Here is a 24,609-nt window from a genome sequence, read left to right as displayed (position 1 = left end):
ATCACGAAATACCTTGGGGTGTCTTCTTTCCAAAATGGGGTCACTTGTTGGGTAGTTATACTGCCCTGACATTCTAGGGGCCCTTATGTGTGGTAAGTAGTTTGAAATCAAAATCTGTAAAAAATGGCCGGTGAAATCCGAAAGGTGCTCTTTGGAATGTGGGCCCCTTTGCCCACCTCGGCTGCAAAAAAGTGTCACACATGTGGTATCTCCGTACTCAGGAGAAGTTGGGCAATGTGTTTTGGGGTGTCTTTTTACATATACCCATGCTGGGTGAGAGAAATATCTCGGCAAAAGACAACTTTTCCCATTTTTTTATACAAAGTTGGCATTTGACCAAGATATTTATCTCACCCAGCATGGGTATATGTAAAATGACAACCCAAAACACATTCCCCAACTTCTCCTGAGTACGGCGATACCACATGTGTGACACTTTTTTGCACCCTAGGTGGGCAAAGGGGCCCACATTCCAAAGAGCACCTTTAGGATTTCACCGACCATTTTTTACACATTTTTATTTCAAACTACTTCGCACGCATTTGGGCCCCTAAAATGCCAGGGCAGTATAACTACCCCACAAGTGACCCCATTTTGGAAAGACACCCCAAGGTATTCCGTGAGGGGCATGGCGAGTTCCTAGAATTTTTTGTCACAAGTTAGCGGAAAATTATGATTTTTTTTTTCTTTTTTTCTTACAAAGTCATCATATTCCACTAACTTGTGACAAAAAATAAAAACTTCCATGAGCTCACTATGCCCATCACGAAATACCTGGGGGTGTCTTCTTTCCAAAATGGGGTCACTTGTGGGGTATTTATACTGCCCTGGCATTTTAGGGGCCCTAAAGCGTGAGAAGAAGTCTGAAATATAAATGTCTAAAAAATTTTACGCATTTGGATTGTGTGAGGGGTATGGTGAGTTCATGTGAGATTTTATTTTTGACACAAGTTAGTGGAATATGAGACTTTGTAAGAAAAAAATAAATAAAGCGGGACAAGGCATCGGCCGCAACGTTCTTCGCCCCTTGAATGTGGATTGTCCAGTTGGATGATGGAATCCTGATCCGGAGCTGAAGGGAGGAGACTGAGGAGCCTGGACGTGAAGCATCTGCCTTGGGGCATGATCCTGAAAGCAAAGTTTAGGGAACCCAACAGGGACTGGAGCTCCCGTTTGGATAGGACCCTGTACAAAGCCGAGGAGGAGACTGCGGCCCGAATCTTGGACAGCTTTGCTACGGGGAGGCTGGCCTCCATATGGACTAAATCGAGGACGATGCCCAAGAAGGTAACCCTGGTGCCTGGCCCCTCAGTCTTTGCTGTTGCTACAGGGACTTCTAACTTGGCGAAAAGTTGTAGCAAACTCCCTAAACCCGTAGGTTCACCATGCAGACTTTCGATGATCAAAAAATCATCGAGGTAATGAATAACCATGTCCAACTCCCCATGGTGAACCAGAATCCAATGTAGGGCACACGTGAATCGATCAAACAGCCATGGTCTGCTCTTAGACCCGAAAGTAAGCTGGTTGGCGAAATAATATCTATGCGCCCAATGTAAGCCATAATACCTCCATAACTGGGGTAGAATGGGGAGCAATTTAAATGCTTCCGCTATGTCAGCCTTAGCCAACCATGCCCCTTTCCCTGCTAGCAAGATGTACCTGATGGCCTCATCGATGGACGAGTAACTCATGGCGAATTCTTCGGACGGGATTAAAGAATTCAAACTGGGAATGGATGACATGTGAGGAGCAGACAAGTTATAAATAAAGCGCTTTTTATTGGAGGACTGCTTGGTTACAAGGCCAATCTGGTTTAACCTCCAAGTCTCGAAAGCGATCGACTGGAATGGACCCAACAGGAAACCTTTCTGGACCTCCGACTGCAACAAAGTATCTACTGCTGCCGGGTCCTGAGTAGCCGACAGCAAGTTCCTTCCCTACCAGGAAACTTGAGGGAGGGCAATGAATCCCGTATGGAAACCCCTCTCGAATCCAGAGAGAAGGAACTGAGTCAGCTGGCGATCAGGGTGATCCTGCAACAGAATGGCTAATAGCTCGATATTAATGTCGGCTAGTGATAGCGTTTTGTTCTGTCTTTTCAGGCAGCTGGAACGAGGATGGGCCCTGAAACAGAGGCAGCAGATATGCAAGGCTCTGCAACTGCTGAAACCGCATCCCCCTAAATTAAAATTATTGCATATTTAGCTCTGTCCCAGATAAGTGATCGGTTTACCCAGCTTGTCCATTGTGGCCTGATACCGCTGGGAGCTGGAGGAACCTGATATGGAACTCTCCCGGCCCTGAGTGGCCAGGTTGGGGCACCAGTCTGCAGTATGCAAGATTGACTGGCACGCTGCGGAAGTAGGAGCTCTTAGACCGGCGAAATGCCGACAGAAGAGTTCCATGTCAAGGTTCGCCCAGTTAGTGATGAACTGGAACTGGGCGAGGGCTGCGGCTGCCTTGGCCGAAAATGACCTATGGTAATCCTAGAAATTTGTGCCACCGTACTTATATCCCAAATCAGTAATGCGGTACAAATAGGTGTCTAATTCCTCCCCCCTGTGGGGTTGCGCTGAGCAAATGGTGTCTCTGTACAGGCTGAACGCCAGCACAAATTCCAGAATTGAAAGCTTCCTATTCAAGCGAGCGTCCTTGGCTCTTAGCACGACTGACACCTCCCCACAATTGATGATCTTATTTTCCGAAACGTCCTGGGACGCAATGAGGATGGACGCTAAGTTAACATCCTTTCCTGCTAAGATATCATTTTTTTAAAGTTATCCGGGATGAAGTGTGACGGAGCGATCTGGGGACTGGCACAGGCCGTACCTGAAGCTGAATCCTGAGAAGTGGGAGGGATAGGCGCCGGAGCGACTGTGACCCCACCGGAGACCGAGATTCCAACTCCCACATTCTGGATTGGATATCTGCCACTGATCCGGCCAGGCTGCCGATAGTGGACTGCAGCTGCAGCAGGGACAGCTGGATAGACTAGAGAGAGGGTTGTTCACTTGAACCCCCTGACTCCGTCATCAGGAGACGGTAGAGTTCTGCCTTCCTCACTGATGCGGGATGATGAATCCCTCTCTTATTGAGCTCCGAGATGAGCTTAGGTATGGTCCAGCTCCTAAGGGACTGGTTACTGGCGCGTCCTGGCACCGAAGACCCGGGCACTGACATGTTATCCTCCACGTCTGACGCTTGAGACATCTTCCGCCTGTATGGGAAACAAGTATGCATATATTTTTTATTTATTTTTTTAGAGACGAATTGCGATAGAAACGACCGGACGACAGCGGTGAGAAACTGGAAAAGCATGAAATAGAAACGATTCTTAAACCTACCCGAACCAACCGTCAACCCTGACTAATTTCTCTTACTGGACTGGAGACCTGGAAATGAAAGCTCGCAATGAATAAGGAAAAAAAATGTCGCAACCTTACCTTAACTTACCTGGAACCTGGCAACGTGGAATAAACAGCAATGGAGCAGTGAAGCGATTCGTATGAAGCTGGACCGGGAATTCCGGTGGGCTGGTGGTCCGGTTGAACACGAGACCTGGAGAGGAGTGTACACGAAAACCAGAAATGACCGGAAGAAGACAACCGAATAAGCCTGAGATTTGGAAGAACCAATAGCCAGCACCGTGCGTCCTGGTTGACCCGGAAGACAAGACAGATCGAAGACAAGGAAGCGACCTGAGTGATACAGGTAATTATACAAACGATACATGACCTGAACCATTCAGGGACCTATGCTGCACTGCATGAAGAAGGACCCGAGCGATTCAGAAAATTATACATGCGGGATCCATGACCTGATCCAATCAGGAACAAACGGTACACTGCAGGAAAAAAGACCTGAGCGATTCAGGCAATTGCATATGACCTGAGTGATTCAGGAATCAACGTAACTTTGGAAGACAGATGACCTGAGCGATTCAGGCAATTATACATGACTGATACATGACCTGGGTGATTTCAGGAACCAACGCTACATTGCATGAAGGATAACCTGAGCGTTCCAGGCAATAAACATGATACAAGACCTGAGCGATTCAGGAAGCCACGTCACACTGCATGAAGAGTGACCTGGGCAATTATACTTAAACGAAACTTGGCCTGGGCTGCATGAAAGATAACCTAGGAAAATCCGAAGGAGCTGCTCACCGCGGCCACCGCACGCTACAGGAAGGAGCCGGAAGCCGAAAGAGCCGCAAGTAACGTCGCGCTTGCCGTCGCGCTACCTGCACGAGACCGTCGGGGTAAGGCACGAATGACCGCCCTCAGACTTGCCGCCGCCGAGTATAAGTAGTGGAGGCAGCCCCTCCCACAACTACAGGCTGTGAACAGCCTTCACTATATATATATATATATATATATATATATATATATATATATATAATCTATATATAAAAATGAGTTTCTGTCTATCTGTTCTTTATGCGTGACCAAACGATTGGACCGATCTTAACCAAATTTGGCACACAGGGGTACATCAGGTGCCCGGGAAGGTTTTAGACCAGGTCTCAGCTCTCTTGGACGTTTCCGGAGATATTCCCAAGAATGACCCACATTAGCCAATACAAGCCTCCAAGTCTTGATCTTCAAATCCCAACTGCCATAAACACAGTTTTACTCCAGGTTTCCATAACCAAGCCATTTTTCTTTACTGCTTAGTGCTACGGCACAGTGGAAGTCACTGTTATTAAGGGGGCGCACTGTGAAAGTCACTGTTAAAGGAGTGGTCACTGTGGAGGTCTCTGTTAAAGGGGGCAGGCACTGTGGAATTCACTGTTAAAGGGGCGAGCACTATGAAGGTCACTGTTAAAAGGGTGGTCAATGCTAAATGGGCGGTCACTGTTAAAGGGGCGGACACTGTGGAAGTCATGTTAAAGGGGCGGCCACTGTGGAGGAGAATATTAAAGGGGCGGCCACTGTGGAGGTCACAGTTTCGAGGGAAACTGTCTATCTTTTTACGACACATGGAAACATAAAATGAAATAGATGAAATATACCCGTGCGAAGCTGGGTCCTTCTGCTAGTATCTTATATATACAAAAAAGAGTTTCTGTCTGTCTGGACGTTCTTTATGCGCGACCAAATGATTGACCGATCTTCACCAAATTTGGCAAACGGGTATATCAGGTGTCCGGGAAGGTTTTAGATCGGGTCTCATCCCTCTAGGACTTACTATTCCTGAGATATTTCCAAAAAATGACCTGCATTAGCCAATAGAAGCCAGCAAGCCTTTCACTTAAATCCGAACTGCCATTTACACGGTCACCTGTCCCTTATTAGCCAATAGAAGCTTGCAAGTCCTACTCCAGGTTGCCAACAACTGATCACAGGTTTTAGCAGTTTGCATGTCCTTAAATATTCAGTCATATGAGGTGTGTCAGTCAATATAAGTTCATATTTAATTTATCCAGGTTTTCATAACAGCATAGCCATAAATAGACTGTACACACGGTCACATGTCACTTTTCAGCCAATAGGTCACAGTTAAAAGGGGCGGGCACTGTGGAGGTCATTGTTAAATGGATGGGCACTGTGAAGGTCACTGTTAAAGGGGTGGGCAATGTGGAGGTCACTGTCAGAGGGGCAGTCACTGTTAAAGGGGCGGTCACTGTGGAGGTCATTGTTAAAGGGGCGGACACTGTGGAGGTCACTGATATGGGGGATACTGTTGATATCTTTTTATGACACATGGAAACATGAAATGAAATAGATGAAATATACCCGTGCAAAGTCGGGTCCTTCTGCTAGCATATATTCTTGAACACATTAAGGGTTAACAGCCAAACAAAACTCAAAATCTATTACCCTGAATCTGGAGTTTACAGAAGCACCCCAAATATGCTAAAAAAAATTATGTATGGCTGCACGGCAGGCTTCAGAGTGGAAGGAGCACCATATTGTGGTTAGGAGAGAGGATTTAGCTGGAATGGTAATTGGGAGCGAATGTCGCATATGCATACACCCTGAGGTGGCCCTATAGTGGAAACCCCAAGAGTGACCCCATACCAGAAACTCTCACCCCTAAAGGAATATTTCAAGGTGTGTAGTGAGCATTTTGACCCATCAGGCATTTCACAGAATTGGGAAACGCTTGGCTGTGAAAATATAAATTAAAAAATTTTCCCGAAAAAGTTGCTTTACACCCACATTTTTCACTTTCACAAGGGTAGCAGGACAAAATGCACCCCACATTTTGTTACTCATTTCCCGCCAACACCCCATATGTGCTCCAAAATGATGTTATTGCCGCACGGCAGGCTTTAGAGTGGAAGGAGCACCATATGGCGGTTAGGAAAGAGTATTTAGCTGGAATTGTAATTGGGAGCTGTGTTGCATATGAAGACACCCTGAGGGGTAGCAGACCCCAATTTTTCACTTTCACAAAGGGGTTAAAGGAGGAAATGCACCCCAGTATATGTTCCCCATTTTCTCCCCATTTTGCGAACACCCCATATGTGCACGAGCCTGCTGTATTGGCGCACAGCAGGCCTCTACAGGCAAAGTGCAAAATCTGTTTTTTTGCAGGCCTGAATTGGCAGTAGCAAATAAAATATATATAAAACAGCCTTTAGTACGTTGCCTTTCTTATGGTGCGTCACGAGTTCCAATAGTGAAGTGGGCAATATTCACATCTATAGACGCGTTTTCTTTAAATGGACCGCGCTGCACCAGGACAGAGCTGAAAAAGTCCTCCCTTCCAGATCTCACAGGAATTTCTTGGACATGGGTAAGCAGTCAGTTCACTCGAATTCATCTTTTCTCCAGGGAACCTTATGAATGAAGTGGCCACCCATGAATGAAGGAGGGCGGTCCCATGCTGTGTAAACAACTACTGAAGGGCGGTCCCATGACATGTGAAGTTGTTACTGGCTGAAAAGAGCCATGTAACTCCAGACGTCTCCATTGGTGGGATGGTACCATGTGTAGGATAGCAATGAATGGAGGAGGGCGGTACTGAATTGATCAATGTTTGTAACCAACTATGTGGGTGGTGATGTTCCAGCTATCCATGAATGAGGGGATAGCCTCTAATAGGTGCCTTTTTTCATTGGATAGATATTGTACTTTTAGGTGGGTAGTTAGCGGTGAGTAGGAGATGTGATGTGATTAGGATGTGACCGGTCCAGACATGCTTGTGTATTTACCCTGTGTATTAACCCTGGACTGCTGGTGTTAAGTATGCTAATGTTATGCAATCTAGTTATTCTATGTGATCACATGTGATCAGTTTAGATATATTTCTGTGTTAATTATAAGAATGTGGCACATGGGATCGGTCCAGATATGTCTCTGTGCTAGCCATGCGATCATGTGCGATACTTCGGATGTGATCGATATGATCGCATGGTTTAATGATTATATGTGTTTCTATGCGATTAGTCTGGAGTAATCCAGTCTTGCAGTTAAACCAGTGATTTGGTGACCCAGAGGAGGTCTTTTTGTGATATTTGTTTTATGAATGTATTTGATGTATTTAATGGATTTGTATTTTTTGTATTGAGCCATAAGCGCTATGATGATTTTAAAGAAGGGTGATAGCTTACCATCGGCAGGTATATAAGGACCGCCTCTAAGGAGGCGGAGTAGATACCCCTGACGAAGCTTCCTAAAGCGAAACCAGGGTCGGGTGAATGATTTGTGTACACTGCTTGTTACCTTATCCATCTTGTGAGTATAATAAAACCTTGCAGTTGGAACCTCTTGTGATTGTACTTCACTATTGGCGGCACCTTGATTTCTCATAAGGTTCCCTGGAGAAAAGGTGAATTCAAGTGAACTGACTGCTTACCCATGTCCAAGAAATTCCTGTGAGATCTGAATTGGCAGTAGGGCTGCAACGATTAATCAAAGTTATCGTTAATATTCGATAACGGGATTCGTTGTCAACGAATCCAGTTATCGAATATTGGCTGATTCATTGCTATGCGTGCGGACAGGGCGCTATACCTGCGGGTCCTTAACTGGCAGTAACTTTTACTTCGACTTGATATCAGCGCATCTTTATTACCTGACAATGAAGCTCCAGTAAGAGGCAGAGCGGGCGGCGGCGCCACGTCACTTACTCACGTGACTCGCCTGCTCCGCTTGCTTCATTCATAAAGTGGGCGGAGAAAGCGCGTCTCGTGACTGAGTGACGTTATGCAACCGCCCGCTCTGCCTGTTACTGGAGCTTCATTGTAAGTTAATAAAGATGCACTTATTTCAAGTTGAAGTAAAAGTTACTGCCAGTTAAAGAGGACCTTTCACTAGAATAAAACATCTAAACTAACTATACAGACATGGAGAGCGGAGCCAGGGATCTCCCTGCACTTACTGTTATACCTGGGCGCCGCTCCGTTCGCCCGGTATAGGCTCCGGTATCTTCATAGTTAGGCTCCACCCAGGGGAACCTGCTGGCGTCTCATTCTCCCATGCTGTAGCGCTGGCCAATCACAGCGCTCAGCTCATAGCCTGAGAGAAAAAAAGCCTCTCAGGCTATGAGCTGAGCACTGTGATTGGCCAGCGCTACAGCATGGGAGAATGAGACGCCTGGAGGTTCCCCTGGGTGGAGTCTAACTATGAAGATACCGGAGCCTATACCGGGCGAACGGAGCGGCGCCCAGGTATAACAGTAAGTGCAGGGAGATCCCTGGGCTCCGCTCTCCATGTCTGTATAGTTAGTTTAGATGTTTTATTCTAGTGAAAGGTCCTCTTTAAGGAATAGTCTACTGCTGTGAGCAGCGAGGCCAGCACTCTTATGGGGAGGGGGATCTGTGGATGGCACTGTTATGGGGATGGCACATATAGCATAAGATGCTATATAGTGTCACCCATAGATCCTGCCCTTAGCAGTGCCATCCACAGATCCCCCATAACAGTGTGTCATCCACAGATCCCCCATAACAGTGTGTCATCCACAGATCCCCCATAACAGTGTGTCATCCACAGATCCCCCATAACAGTGTGTCATCCACAGATCCCCCATAACAGTGTGTCATCCACAGATCCCCCATAAGTGTGTCATCCACAGATCCCCCATAACAGTGTGTCATCCACAGATCCCCCATAACAGTGTGTCATCCACAGATCCCCCATAACAGTGTGTCATCCACAGATCCCCCATAACAGTGTGTCATCCACAGATCCCCCATAACAGTGTGTCATCCACAGATCCCCCATAACAGTGTGTCATCCACAGATCCCCCCCATAACAGTGCTATCCACAGATTCCCCTCCATAACAGTGGCATCCACAGATCCCCCCCATAACAGTGCCATCCACAGATCCCCCCATAGCAGTGCCATCCACAGATCTCCCCCCCCCCATAACGGTGTGTCATCCACAGATCCCCCATAAGTGCCATCCACAATTTGTTTTAATATGGCCTTTGAACATAATTTTTCAAGTAAAATCATAAAAACTTTTTTTTTTGTCATCTTGGTGTTTTTTTCCTGATTAATCAATGAAATTATCGACAATCGTTAGCTGCAGCCCTAATTGGCAGATATGGATTTTAGCTGCCATGTCGCATTTAAAAAAAATTCCTGAGGTCCCCAGAAATGAAAAAACCCCAAGAAGTGACCCCATTTCGGAAACAGCCCATCCGTACAAGTGGTGGAAAGGGTACGTTTTAGCAAACAGGTGTCTCACAGAAAAGAATATAAAGTGGTTGTTGGAAAGTGTGTATTCAAGCGAGGTGGACTAAATCAGATGTAAAGTGGAAATATTATAGGGAGCATAAAAATTTATATTACATGGAAGAATGGTAGATTCTGAAGCAGTCCTGCATGCACATGCCAGGTTTTTCAGGGCAGGTTTCGCATTGGTAAATTGTGTCTTTCCTTATTCCTCTTTTGTGACACACCCTGCATCTTTTTTGGATCCTTCCCTTCCTTGCTGTCTGGGGCACTTGACCTGGAAAATGTTGCCCTGGTACAACTCTGGCACCATCACTTCCTGAAGTACTGGGACCCTCCCCAGCCTGGTTTGAAAAATTGGGCCTTGATTACCACCTCTTGGAACTGAAGGAAAGTTCCTCTGTGGCCTGAAGATTGAAATAAGATGTACGCATTGCACATTGCCATCTGTACAATGTGTACGGCCATCTTTTTGTACCACACCACACGTTTTTCGTGTGGCACTGTAGGGCTTCATAAGTTGGATCTGCAAGATCCACCCCTCCCATGTGCCTGTTGTAATCAAGAATGCACTCTGGTTTGGGGACAGTGGTAGTGGTACCTTGTACAGTGGCAGGGGAGCTGGCGTTAGTGTGACTGGTGGTCAGTACAAGGACGTCCCTCTTGTCCTTGTACTTATCCACCAGCATATTCTCATTGCGGAGAGTCCTACTTTCGCCCATTCATAGTAACATAGAGCATAAGGCCGAAAAAAGACATTTGTCCATCCAGTTCGGCCTGTCATCCTGCAAGTTGATCCAGAGGAAGGCAAAAAAAAAAAAACTGAGGTAGAAGCCAATTTTTCCCACTTTAGGGGAATAAAAAATTCCTTCCCGACTCCAATCAGGCAATCAGAATAACTTCCTGGATCAACGACCCTCTCTAGTAGCTATAGCCTGTAATATTATTCACTCCAGAAATACATCCAGGCCCCTCTTGAATTCCTTTATTGTACTCACCATTACCACCTCCTCAGGCAGAGAGTTCCATAATATCACTGCTCTTACTGTAAAGAATCCTCTTCTATGTCTGTGTACAAACCTTCTTTCCTCCAGACGCAGAGGATGTCCTCTCGTCACAGTCATAGTCCTGGGGATAAATAGATGATGGGATAGATCTCTGTACTGACCCCTGATATATTTATATATAGTAATTAGATCTCCCCTCAGTTGTCTTTTTTTCTAAAGTGAATAACCCTAATTTTGATAATCTTTCAGGGTACAGTAGTTGCCCCATTCCAGTTATTACTTTAGTTACTCTCCTCTGGACCCTCTCCAGCTCTGCTATGTCTGCCTTGTTTAAAGGTGCCCAGAACTGTACACAGTACTCCATGTGTGGTCTGACTAGTGATTTGTAAAGTGGTAGGACTTTGTTCTTATCACGGGCATCCCCTTTTGTTGCAACCCATTATCTTATTGGCCTTGGCAGCAGCTGCCTGACACTGGTTTTTGCAGCTTAGTTTGCTGTTTATTAAAATTCCTAGATCCTTTTCCATGTCAGTGTTACCGAGTTTTTTACCATTTAATATGTATGGGTGACTTGCAATATTCTTTCCCATGTGCATAACCTTTCATTTGTCAGTGTTAAACCTCATCTGCCACTTATCTGCCCAAGCCTCCAATCTATCCAGATCCCTCTGTAGTAGTATACTGTCCTCTTCAGTGTTAATTACTTTACACAGTTTAGTGTCATCTGCTAAAATTGATACTTTACTATGCAAGCCTTTTACAAGATCATTAATAAATATATTGAAGAGAATAGGGCCCAATACTAACCCCTGAGGTACCCCACTAGTGACATTGACCCAATCTGAGTGTGTACCGTTAATAACCACCCTCTGTTTTCTATCATTGAGCCAGTTACTTACCCACTTACAGATGTTTTCTCCCAGTCTGAGCATTCTCATTTTATATACTAACCTTTTATGTGGTACAGTGTCAAATGTTTTGGAGAAGTCCAGATATACGATATATAGATTGATTCGCCGCTGTCAAGTCTAGAACTTACCTCCTCATAGAAACTGATTTAAATTAGTTTGTCATGACCGATCCCTCATGAAGCCATGCTGATATGGCATTATTTGCTTATTTCTATTGAGATGCTCTAAGATAGCATCTCTTAGAAAACCTTCAAACAGTTTACCCACAACAGATGTTAAACTTACCGGCCTATAGTTTCCAGTCTCTGTTTTTGGACCCTTTTTGATGGGTCCAAAAACGATGCGCCAATCCTGTGGGACATTCCCTGTCAGTATAGAGTCCACAGAAATAAGGGTCTGGCTATGACATTACTTAATTCCCTACACGTGGGTGTATGCCATCCGGTCCTGGCGATTTGTCTATTTTAATCTTTTAAGTCGCTGTTGTTCTTCTTCCTGGTCAGACAGGACACTTTTTAATGGGATTTTATTTTTACATTCAGCATTTCATCTGACAGTTTATTTTTCTCAGTGAATACTTGTCACTACCAGAGCTTTGGGACATTCTCACAGCTCTGTTTCTCCACCCCTGTGATGATGTCACTACTAGAGATGGGAGGAGTTTTCTGTTTCCTTCCTCCCAGCTGTTTCTCCTCCGTTTGATTTCCCTGCCTTTATATTCCCCCTCCTCCTATTGTAGGTGTGGATTATATTTCTCATTTGGGTTGTAGCTCTTGCTTGAGTATGTTCCCTTGTATGCTATCCTTTCACTGGACCTGTGTTCTGCTGCAGCAAGTACTCCGGATATTGCCAGCCTGTCTTTGGATCCGTCTTCACTGCGGCTGCAGCCCTTCAGCTAAGTGTGCAGACATTGCTGTGTATCTGTGTGTTTTCTGACTGGATCCGAGGCGACCACGGTTCCCTCCATATACTGAGCAGGGCACCGGTGGCCGTGCCCCTTCCACTATTGTAGGGGTTACAGTGGCCATCAGTCTTAGGTACGCGGGCATGCCTCCTTCCACCATTTGGATCCGGGCATGGGCTTAGCAGCATAGGGAGAGCTTTTGAGGGTCGGACAGGGGTCACCCTTTATCCTCCCTAGTTTGGGTCCGGTCAGTAGCTCTATTTTCTGTGCATGCTCTTGTTGCTCACACACAGCCGTGACAATACTTTGGAGAAAAAAAATATTTAACAGCTTTGCTTTCTCCTCATCGCTCTCAGCGACTCCCCCCTCATTACTCTTTAAAGGGCCTACACCTTCAGATTTATACTTTTTAACATTTATATAATTGAAGAACATTTTATGGTTAGATTTACTCTCTTTGGCAATTAATCTCTCGGTCTATAGTTTAACCGCTTTTTTTTTGTTTTTTACATGTTCTATTTTTTTCCTTATAATTTTTCAGTGCTTCCGTGCTACCCTCCTGTTTTAGTGATTTTATATGCTTTCTTTTTGTCATTTATTGCTTTCTTTACAGTTCTATTTATCCACATTGGTTTCTTTTTGTTCCTTAACCTTTTATTCCCATACGGTGTGTACCTCTCACAATGAGATTTTAGGATACTTTTAAAGATATCCCATTTTGTGGCTGTATTTTTATTTTTGAGGCCTTTGTCCCAGTTAGTTAGGCCTATGGCCTCTCTTAGGCCCCTTTCACATGGGCGAGTTTTCCGCACGGGTGCAATGCGTGAGTTGAACGCATTGCTCCCGCACTGAATCCAGACCCATTCATTTCTATGGGGCTGTGCACATGAGCGGTGATATTCACGCATCACTTGTGCGTTGCGTAAAAATCGTAGCAAACTCTATTTTGTGTGTTTTTCACGCAACGCAGGCCCCATATAAGTGAATGAGGCTGCGTGAAAATCGCAAGCAAGTGCGGATGCGGTGCGATTTTCACGCACGGTTGCTAGGAGACGATCGGGATGGGGACCCGATCATTATTATTTTCCCTTATAACATGGTTATAAGGCAAAATAATAGCATTCTGAATACAGAATGCAAAGTAAAATAGGGCTGGAGGGATTAAAAAAAAAATAATAATTTAACTCACCTTAATCCACTTGTTCGCACAGCCGGCATCTCTTCTGTCTTCTTCTTTGAGGAATAGGACCTTTAATGAAATAGGACCGCCTCCTGTATATGAATTAATGAGAGAGTTATCTTCATTGGTGGCGGAGTTGCCACAGCCCCTCCCCTCCTCTTGTCCTCCCTCCTCTCTTTGGTGGCAGTGGCAGCAGGAGCACAGGGGGAGGGAGACACTGCTTCCTTCTCCCCTGTGCTGCTGAGGGAACACGGAGAGCGCTGACAGCAGCGCGATCCGTGTTCCCAATACGTTATCGGTATATCGGCAAAATAGATGCCGATAACGTTCAAAATCCTGAATATCGGCCGATAATATTGGTAAAACCGATAAGCGGTCAATCCCTAGTACCCGGATCTACTCTCGCAGAATTTGTGTATTTTTATGCCATACCTTGCCCATTTGCTAGGCAGATATTAGCGGAATCTAATCCTCCTTTTGAACAATAGGGACTCATCTACACTGACATTTTTCTCTGGGTTGTATACCTTATCAAACTTGTTGCTGAAGTGGTCAATGACAGGCCTAACCTTGAACAGTTGGTCAAATGTTGGGTCGTTTTGGGGTGGACACTAGTATTGTCATTGTAGTGTAGGAATTTTCAGATTGATTCAAATAGCTTCCGGGTCATGGTCTGACTGTAAATTGGAGTCTGGTGTAAAATGTCAGAACTCCAATATTGCCTAACGTTTGGCTTCTTTACTACGCCCATATGCAGCACGAGTCCCCAAAACTTCTTCATCTCTGCTGCATCTACTGGGGTCTAACCTAGTATATGGCGAACTAGGGTTCTGAGCAATGAATTGTTGGGCGTACAAATTGGTTTGGGCCACCATTAGATTTACAAAATCTTCAGAGAAGATTTTGAAAAAATCTAGCTCAGTGAAGTCTGCACAATGTATCAGAATTCCTGAGTTGCCCACAAACTCAGGGGTCCATGTGGGCTCACTCTGGAGGGGCTGCCTCCTCTGCTACCCTGGGGCGCCTTCTGGAGGGTCCCTCATCAGCGGATGATGATGATGATGATGATTATGAGGGGGTAGAGGAATAGAGGAAAGTGGCATCCTCTTCTCCCTCACTGGCAGACTCAGTATCCGAGGCGAGGATGGTGTATGCCTCCTCAGCTTAGTACACTCGTTGGGATGAATGGGACATTACTACCACTAACTGCATTTATTTTTTCACACACAAAAAAAATAATTAAAAAAATAAAACCTCAAAAATGTACAGATGCTACTGAGCACACTACTGATTGGTGCTCTGCAGCACGCACGCACACAGAACGTGTGTGCAAACACTGTAGTATAAAACTTTACTACACTGGCTAATAATGTTATATATATATATATATATATATATATATATATATCGAACTCATATATATATATATATATATATATATAACTCTATATATATATATATATATATATATATATATTTATATAAAGCCCTAACTACCAGTTCTTTTTTTAAGCAAAAAAAATAATGAAAAATTGGCAAAAAAAAATCAGCACAAATAATCCACAGGTGCTGATCAGGCAGGTACGCAGTGAAAAGCACTTTGCGGTCACAGCTCGCAAGCAGAAAAATTGAATGGTAAAAAAAATAAATAATAAAGTGCATGGACCAAATGGCGTCAGTAAAAAAAGGATGGGGTTGACGGGGGTAACGGGGGGGGGGCAGGGACAGTGACGGAGGGATTTGGAACAGCTGCAAAATTAATCTGTGCAGCTATTCCAGATGTTCTTCTTTACACTTCCTGTGCAGATAATAGCGCTGCCATTGGCTGGAGCGTTGTTCCAGACAATCGCAGCGCTGGCAGGGGACCCAAAACACTGGTGTCCCCTGCCTCACCTCGGATGTGACCAGTTCAGCATCGGCCACCGTCCCCTGACCTCCTCCCGACCATCCCCGCAGCTTCTGACAACTTCCTGCACTGCAATGTGAACGACACATTGATCAGCCAGTCGCAGTGCTTGGAGTGGCAGGGGGGTGGAGCGGCACCATGCTGCTCTTTCCTGGCATGGCTGAATGTCGGTAAGAGCAGCCATGGTGCCGCAATTCCACCCCGATCTTCCCCCAGAGCCCTGCAGACCTCATGAAGTACATACACGTCGTTGGTCTTTAAGCCCGTCAAGATATGACGTACATGTACGTCATGGATCCTTAAGGGGTTAAGGTGAAAAATTGCCGGATCCTGAAGGGGTTAAAGTGAGAATACTAAACAAGCAACTCAACATTTACAAATAAACATTTTTGACCTTTCAAAAGAAATATCAGTGACCAGTATAGCCACCCTGCTTTTCAATAACAGTCATAAGCCTACCATTCATAGAGTCTATCAGTTTCTTAGTCTGTTTCCAGTCATTTGTTTGTGCAGCAGCAATCACAGCCTCCCAGACACTGTTAAAGGTGGACCTTTATCCTTCACTGTAAGTATCTTGTTTAAGAAGGGCCCACCAGGTTCAGCGGTTTGTAGCGGCTTGACGTGATATGTGGTTACGCAGCTCTCCTCCCCCTCCTCCTTTTACGCCTTGTGAAGCTCCAGCGTGCGGCATCTCGCATGCATGTGTGGCAGAGCGCGTGGCGTTCCACTTGGTGTTTTGCATTGTCTTCTGCTTGTTGGCTTCGCCACTCTGTGCTTTATTATTTGTCTCACCTCCCAGTGCTGCCGGGGACTGGGAGGTGGTGTCGGTCATTGTAGTCTGCTGCAGTTGGCCAAGCATTCAGGAAGTGATAATTGCAGGGCTGTTGTCTCTCACCGTCTTCCTGTGTCTTGTTGGCGTTAATAGCTGGAACCGTTTGGAACACAGTTGACTTAGTGAGAAAACAATTGTACGCTGAGAGGTGACTTTTGAATCATTGAGCAGTTACCAGGGATATTAGGCAGCAAGAAATGCCAGGCGGATAAAATGAATGGAGAGCACACATTATGAAGCCTTGCAGTTCTTGGATGTATGCACTCTGAGTGTGTCAAAGTCTTCAAGCATGCAGATATACGTTCCCTGAGTGTTTTCACATAACTCAGTGGTGGTGAACCTATTGCACTGCTGCCAGAGACGGCACTCAGAGCCCCCTCTGCAGGCACCCGCAACCTAGAAAAAGTCTAAGGTGTACCAATATGCGTTAGACTTTTCCTGCCATTTATCAGTGCAAGGCGTGCTATGAACAGCACAGGCAGTCCATTGAATGTAGGCAGGCTATTATAGCTGAATGATAACTTACATGGAAGATATACTACACTGGACTGTAGTATTCAGGTTAAATTGTCGTATTGGCACTTTGCGATAAATGAGTTTTGGGTTGCAGTTTGGGCACTCGGTCTCTAAAAGGATCACCATCACTGACATAACTTATAAGATTACCACAAATACCGGGAGTATTTAAGATCTGAAGCTCCTGGATATATGTACTCTGAATGTGTTTGTGTTGGAGTATGTGGATACATGAAATCTATGTGATGATGTTCCATGTCCCTTGGAGTGATGAGGGAAAAAAGATGGGGAAAAGGGAAGATGAAGGGGGGAAAAAAATGCACCCAAACAAAGCCGAAAATCTGGTGCCTTTTCTTCGTCTAGAGAAAAATCTAAAGCAAAGAGTGAAGGGCCTGGTAAAATTGAGATGTTTTTGAGTTCACCCATACCCAAGACGATACTGGCCCAAAAAGATCTAAAACGAGATGAACTTAAGATGGTACCTGTATCAAGATATTCTGCATTAGGGTCAGAACAAGGTGAGGGGGAGATGAAGTGATGGTAGAGCAGAATGTAGAGCAAATATAGAACGATCTTTGCTTGAAGAAATCCTTAGAATTGTTGAGGGAACTATTGATGTGATGAAAACTCTGTCTGCTCATATGGGAGCAGTACAAACTTGTACTATATATGGCTGATTAGGGAGTACTTAAATAAGTTTTTCTCTAGGATAAAGAACATTAAATTGTCATTGGAAAGCACTCAAATGGATGTGAAAAGTTTGAAAAAGGATGTCTCTAAAATACAAATTGAGAATATGTCATTACTCTCAAAGGCTATTGATTTGGAAGCCCGCTCTAGGCAGTGTAATATCCGTGTTTTGGGATTGCCAGAATGAGTGGAGGAAAAGGACCTGGCTATTTTTTGCAGACATTGATCCTGGACAAAACTAGGGAAGGAAGTATTTAATATTCTTTTATGTTTCCAGGCTAGCTTTGAGAAGTATATAATGGTGCAGTCCATTTTTTGAATCATCTGAGGAGGTTTTGGAATGGCTGGATACCAAAGGGTGTAGTATTGTATTATTGTCTTAGTGGTGGCGGGGGGGGGGGGGGGGGGGGGGGGGGAGAGAAGTGTCTCTAGTTAAGAGGTCTGCAGTTTGCTTTTCTGCACAAACCTCAGATTGAGGCAGGTTTAGAGGATTGGAAAGGGAAGACCTGGATGTTTGGCTTGTGAACGTAGCACTTAGCTGCAGCACTCTCTTTTGGTTTTTATTGACATGTATACTATGATCCACCAGTGATCTGCTGCTATCCTGGATTAATTCAAAGCATATTTCATAGAGAAACACATTTAGCAACATGTGTGTGTGTTAGGAAGGGGGGTGCACTTTGTTAGTATTATGTAAAAATGATGTTATTAATTAATGTGGTTGTAAAATTTACTTTTTACATTTTTTTTAGGTGGAGTTTGTCAAACTGTTTTCTCCAGCACAAGCAGAAAATATATCTTTGTGGCAACATGTTTCCCTGTCATTCCTACCAAGTGCATTGAGATCACAAGTTGAAACCGGCTTTTTTACAGCAGCGTTGTCTCAGTGCAGAAACTTACTTAAGGGCAAAAGTACAAATGAGTGCATAAAACAATTGGTAAGTGTTACTGTAAATGTTACGGTGTATCATATGATGCTATAAATACACTTTTGACCATCTTCATGCAACTTTGCATGTACAGTATCAGCAAAATGGCTTACTTGGGAAGATCTCTGACTGCATATATATAACTGCATATATATATATATATATATATATATATATATATTATATATTATATATTCCCCCACTTTGTAAGATTCCTACGTTACAAGTCCTCTTCAGCTCCCCTACCATTTACCAAACCAAAATATGTCATCCACATCTAATATGTCACCCACAGTGATATTCACCTCAGCCAATTATTGCCACAGAAACTTAACTTGCTGATGCACAACAGTAGCTGGAAGTGATTGTCACTTTAAGCTCCAAAGCCCTGCCTGCCAACGGCCACACAATTTTGACAGGGATATTTATTAATTTATTTTTTTAATCATTTCATTTTTGTCTTTTTACAAATTAGTGGTACAAAACAATAATCCCCACAACCCCCCCCCCCCCCCCCTGTTTCCGTCCCTCCTCAGTGCAGTGTCCTCCCCTCCTTCAGCAATGTATATACAATATTCCTACCAGAAGGTAACCATTCCACACTCATGTACTACATCCAATGGTCATCTATTGGTATTCCTACCTCTCCGGGCAGAACTAAATATTCCCATTGACGGGGATATTTTTAAATGCATCCTAAACTTTCATTTTGAGAGGTATATCCTTTATGGGAATAAAATGATCAGGTACAAGAGAACACCAATGTGGATAAATAGAAATGTAAAGGTGCACTAAATAAATAATAAAGCATTTAAAATACTAAAACAGAAAGAGCCAATGAAGAAACTATACAGAAAAAAATAGAAAGCCTAAAGGACAGTTAAAAGCAGCCAAGCTGCAGACAGAGGGGCTCATTGCCAAAGAGAGTAAAACTAACTCAAAAATGTTCTTCAGTTATATAACTGGTGAAAAGATTAAAACTGAATTCGTTGGCCCATTAAAGAGTGATGAGGGAGGAGATGTAGAGAGCAATAATCTTTTGCTGATAAGAGCAAGTCTTCAGGCTCAAATACTCTTTGAAAGAGAAACTTAACTGCAACTACACTCTAATGAAGATGACAACTACACTTCAAATGAAGGTTAATATGATTTTAATCAATATAACAACAATAGTATATACATATAGTGATATAATGGAAGTATATACAAATAATAAAGTACTTACATCACCAATTGAGTAAACATCATCTGACATTGACACATCAGCTAGGATGTGAAAGCAGTCAGAGTCTCTATCAGGAAAACACAGATTCCTAGGTAAGGCGTCCTCTCATAGGTGAGTTTCTGACTACTCTCTGAAAAGTTCCAGCTTTTATACTGTTTAACGAAAAAGCTTTATTCTCTAGTGTAATGTATCCAGCACATGTGCTCTATAAGGGGGTCAATGTGTACATCCTGTTAATCTGTTATCATTTCTGAACTTCAGTTCATTTACAGGTCATAACGGTTCTACCAAATAAAATGGACAAGGTCTAACTACCTTACACAAACATTTCCATAAAAGTCTGCAGTTCATTCAGTTCTATCAGACAAAATGTAGGCCAAATGATCAGAGACTAGAATCTCACACTTTAGATGAGGAGAAAGCAAATGTATTAAATATTTTTTTTGTCCACTGTATTCACTGAGGAAAATTAAATCTGAGATGTCAGTGTCAAAATTATCTCAGTGTCAAAATAAATTCCCCATTAAATGTGGCCTGTCTAACGCAGAAAGAAGTGCAGCAATGTCTTAAGATTAATATAGACAAATCACCTGGTCCAGATGGTATACGTATACTAAGATAATTAAGTAATATAATAGACAGACCCTTATTTCTGATATTTAAAGAGGACCTTTTACTGGTCCTGACATTATGATATAAATACCTGGCAATGTAGGGCATACTGATGACATGTGACATCGCTCATTTTTTTTTTCTATGCACTGCTCCATTCCTGCACTGTGCTACCCCGTTATGGTTTCCCACCCTGTATGTAAACCCATACCATACCAGGGAGGAGGAGACGTGTTTCTCAAGGGGACTCTCCTTTTCCCTGGCTGTGAGCTGGCCAGTTGCAGCGGAGAGCGTCACAGCCAGGGAGAAGGGGAGCTTTTTTTTTCTCCCTGGCTGTGACAGTCTCTGCTGTGATTGGCCAGCTCACAACCAGGGAGAAGGAGACACCCCTTGAGAAATACGGCTGTCTTCTCCTACCTGTACCGATGGTATGGATTTACATACAGGGCAGGAAACCAGAATGGGGGACACAGCGAAAGAACGGAGAAGCACATAGAAAAAAAATATCAATATCACATGTCATCAGTATGCCCTACACTGCCAGGTATTTATATAGTAATGTAAGGACCAGTGAAAAGTCCTCTTTAAAGACTTCACAGAGTTGGCGCCGAGCAAATATGGTGCCACTATTCAAAAAGTGGTGAAAAACAGAGCCGGGAAACTATAGACCTTTTAGTCTAACATCTGTTGAGGGTACACTATTTTAAGCTTTTCTAAGAGATGCTATCCTGGACTATCCTGATAAAAATAAGGGTATAATGCCGTATCAGCACAGGTTTATGAAGAATCAATCTTGTCAAACTAATATAATCAGTTTCTATGAGGAAATAAGACTGGACCGGGGTGGGTTAAAGGATGTCCTATATATTGACTTGTCCAAAGCATTAAAGTTTAGTGCATAAAATGAGGCTTGTAGTAGAGTAAAATGTGTGTATGTGGGTAAGTAACTGGTTCAGTAGAAGAAAACAGATTGTTAATATTGGTACATACTCTGATTGGGTCACCATCATTTGTGGGGTACCACAGGTTATTATTGGGCCCTAGTCTCTTCAGTATATAGTTATTAATGATCTTGTTGCACAGTAAAATAAACAAATAAACATTCTTGCTGCCGATACTAAACTTTGTAAAGTAATTAACATAAAAGAGGAATGGATCTGCATAGATTGGAGGCTTGGGGAGAGAAGTGGCAAATGAGGTTTAACACTGATAAATGTAAGGTTATGCACATGTGAAGAGAAAATACAAGTCACTAGTACATACTAAATGGCAAAACACTTGGTAACACTGACATGGTAAAGGACTTCGGTGTCAGGTAGTTCCTGTCAAGGCCAATAAGATAATGGGTTGCATCAAAAGAGACATAGATGCACGTGACAAGTCCTCTCACTTTACAAATCACTAGTCAGACCCCACATGGAGTACTGTGTAAAATATTGGGTTCCTGAAAGAAGACAAGAAAGCCTAAAGTAATAACTGGAATGAGTGGCTACAGTACCCAGAAAGATTATCAAAATTAGGGGTATTTAGTTTAGAAAAAAGACTGAGGGGAGATTTAATATGCATGTATAAATATGTTAAGGGTCTGTACAGCGATCTCTTCCATGATCTATACCCAGATCATGACTGTGTATACCCAGGACTGTGACGGTCATAAGGGGACATCCTCGTCGTCTAGAGGAAAGAAGGTTTCTCCATCAACATAGAAGGTTTTCTTTAATATATATCATTGAGATTGTGAAATTCTCTGCCTGGATGCGTTTCTGGAGTGTAATAATATTAGAGGTAATAGTTTCTAGAATTCTGAAGACTGGTCCTTGGTTGGAGTCAGGAAGGATTTTTTTTTTTCCTTTAAGGAGTACAGTTGGCTTCTACCTCATAAAATTTTTTGCCTTCGTCTGGAACAATTTTGAAGGATAAGTCTAGTTTCACACTAGCAGTAAATTCTTCTGGTAGGCTGTCCCGGGGGAGGACCAGCTTACCGAAAGACATTGTATCTGGCATAGCACTAATGCTGGAAACAGTCCGAATTCCTGCCTAGTCCCTCCTTACTCAATGGGCTCCGGAGAGGGTCAGGTAGTATCTAGCTATGTCCAGCTAGACAATGTTTACCACTAGTGTGAAACTAGCCTAACTTTGCAGACTAATGCCTCATGCACACTACCGTATTTTTTTGCGGTCTGCAAAAACGGGTTCCGTTTTTCCGTGATCCGTGACCGTTTTTTCGTCCGTGGGTCTTCCTTGATTTTTGGAGGATCCACGGACATGAAAAAAAAGTCGTTTTGGTGTCCGCCTGGCCGTGCGGAGCCAAACGGATCCGTCCTGAATTACAATGCAAGTCAATGGGGACGGATCCGTTTGACGTTGACACAATATGGTGCAATTTCAAACGGATCCGTCCCCCATTGACTTTCAATGTAAAGTCAGGAGTTAATATACCATAGGATCTGCGTTTTCTCCAATACGATGGTATATTTTAACTTGAAGCGTCCCCATCACCAAGGGAATGCCTCTGTTAGAATATACCGTCGGATTTGAGTTACATTGTGAAACTCAAATCCGACAGTATATTCTAACACAGAGGCATTCCCATGGTGATGGGGACGCTTCAGGTTAGAATTTACTAAAAGAACTGTGTACATGACTGCCCCCTGCTGCCTGGCAGGTGCTGCCAGTCAGCAGGGGGCAGCCCCCCCCCCCCCTGTAATTAACATATTGGTGGCCAGTGCGGCCGGCCCCCCTCCCTCCCCTGTAGTTAACTCGTTGGTGGCCAGTGGGCCCCCCCTCCCTCCCCTGTAGTTAACTCATTGGTGGCCAGTGGGCCCTCTCCCCTCCCTCCCCCTCCTAATTAAAATCTCCCCCCCTATCATTGGTGGCAGCGGAGAGTACCGATCGGAGTCCCAGTTTAATCGCTGGGGCTCCGATCGGTAACCATGGCAACCAGGATGCTACTGCAGTCCCGGTTGCCATGGTTACTTAGCAATTTGTAGAAGCATTATACTTACCTGCGAGCTGCGATGTCTGCGTCCGGCCAGGAGCTCCTCCTACTGGTAAGTGACAGGTCTGTGCGACGCATTGCTTAATGACCTGTCACTTACCAGTAGGAGGAGCTCCCGGCCGGACGCAGACATCGCAGCTCGCAGGTAAGTATAATGCTTCTACAAATTGCTAAGTAACCATGGCAACCGGGACAGCAGTAGCGTCCTGGTTGCCATGGTTACTGATCGGAGCCCCAGCGATTAAACTAGGACTCCGATCGGTACTCTCCGATGTATTAAAGTAACCTACGGACACGGATCACGGACACGGATGCCAATCTTGTGTGCATCCGTGTTCTTTCACGGACCCATTGACTTGAATGGGTCCGTGAACCGTTGTCCGTCAAAAAAATAGGACAGGTCATCACGGTCTCGGCTGCAAAACGGTGCATTTTCCGATTTTTCCACGGACCTATTGAATGTCAATGGGTCCGCGAAAAAAAACTGAAAACGGCACAACGGCCACGGATGCACACAACAGTCGTGTGCATGAGGCCTATCGCACATAACTGGATTGACTCATGTTTTCTTTCATCCTTACAAACTATTTTGACATTTTAACTCATGTCTGAAAAATTTATGCCAAAATTAAAAACAAAATGAAATGCCTCTATTTAAATTTTAATTTCAAATCAAGCATAGTTAATATGTGACAAAAATAAATTTAAAATTTAATTTAATTTTCATCCCACAGGTATTTTCCTGTCAAAATTAAAAAATAAATTTAAAATGCTTAAATAAAAGGGAAAATAACTGTTTGAGATTTCATTTTCATCTCCTATATGTATTTTCTTTGTTAAAATTAAAAGAAAAAGCGCCACCTGCTGGCTTTTTTCGTCTTTTTTTTCCCCCTCCATATTTACGCTTGTTTATCCTGTCAGTATTGTAAATTTATTTTGAACAGTTTATGAAAAGCGAGATGATTCCGATGTGATTGCTGGCCCCACACTCCTCCAGAACATGAGCAAGTTTCTTTCCTATGTTGGTTTGGTTGATGTCCAGACTGTCTCTGGGTACAGAATGTAGTGAATAAGAATATGATGTGGCCATCTCCTTTACAGTAAGCCTGCATAGCTCAGTCAGCAGAGCAGCAGACTCTGATTGGAGAGCCAAGGGTTTGAGCCCCTGGTTTTTCCTTGACAAAAGACTCTTTATTAAACATTTCATTTTCCGTGGGGTGTGGCCTAGCGTGCTATCAGTCGCACGGTGTGGCGCTCCT

The 24,609-nt window shown here is 43.9% G+C and overlaps 1 protein-coding gene across 6 annotated transcripts in view; it reads left to right on the top strand.

Moving 5' to 3' along the window:
- Positions 1-24,609, top strand: part of C9H1orf112 (chromosome 9 C1orf112 homolog) — a 605,884-nt gene that overhangs the window by 328,626 nt on the left and 252,649 nt on the right. For all 6 annotated transcript variants that reach the window (XR_005774249.1, XM_040407709.1, XM_040407710.1 and 3 more), the window contains one exon: positions 18,339-18,524. Coding sequence is in view for 5 of the 6 variants with exons in the window: in XM_040407709.1 (XP_040263643.1) it covers positions 18,339-18,524 (186 nt within the window). In the remaining variant the exon portion in view is untranslated. The remainder of the gene's footprint in view (positions 1-18,338; positions 18,525-24,609) is intronic.

Source organism: Bufo bufo, chromosome 9 (genome assembly GCF_905171765.1).
Source record: "Bufo bufo chromosome 9, aBufBuf1.1, whole genome shotgun sequence".
NCBI lineage: Eukaryota > Metazoa > Chordata > Amphibia > Anura > Bufonidae > Bufo > Bufo bufo.
Note: the sequence above shows the minus strand (reverse complement) of the source record. Positions and strands in the feature narration are given on the sequence as shown.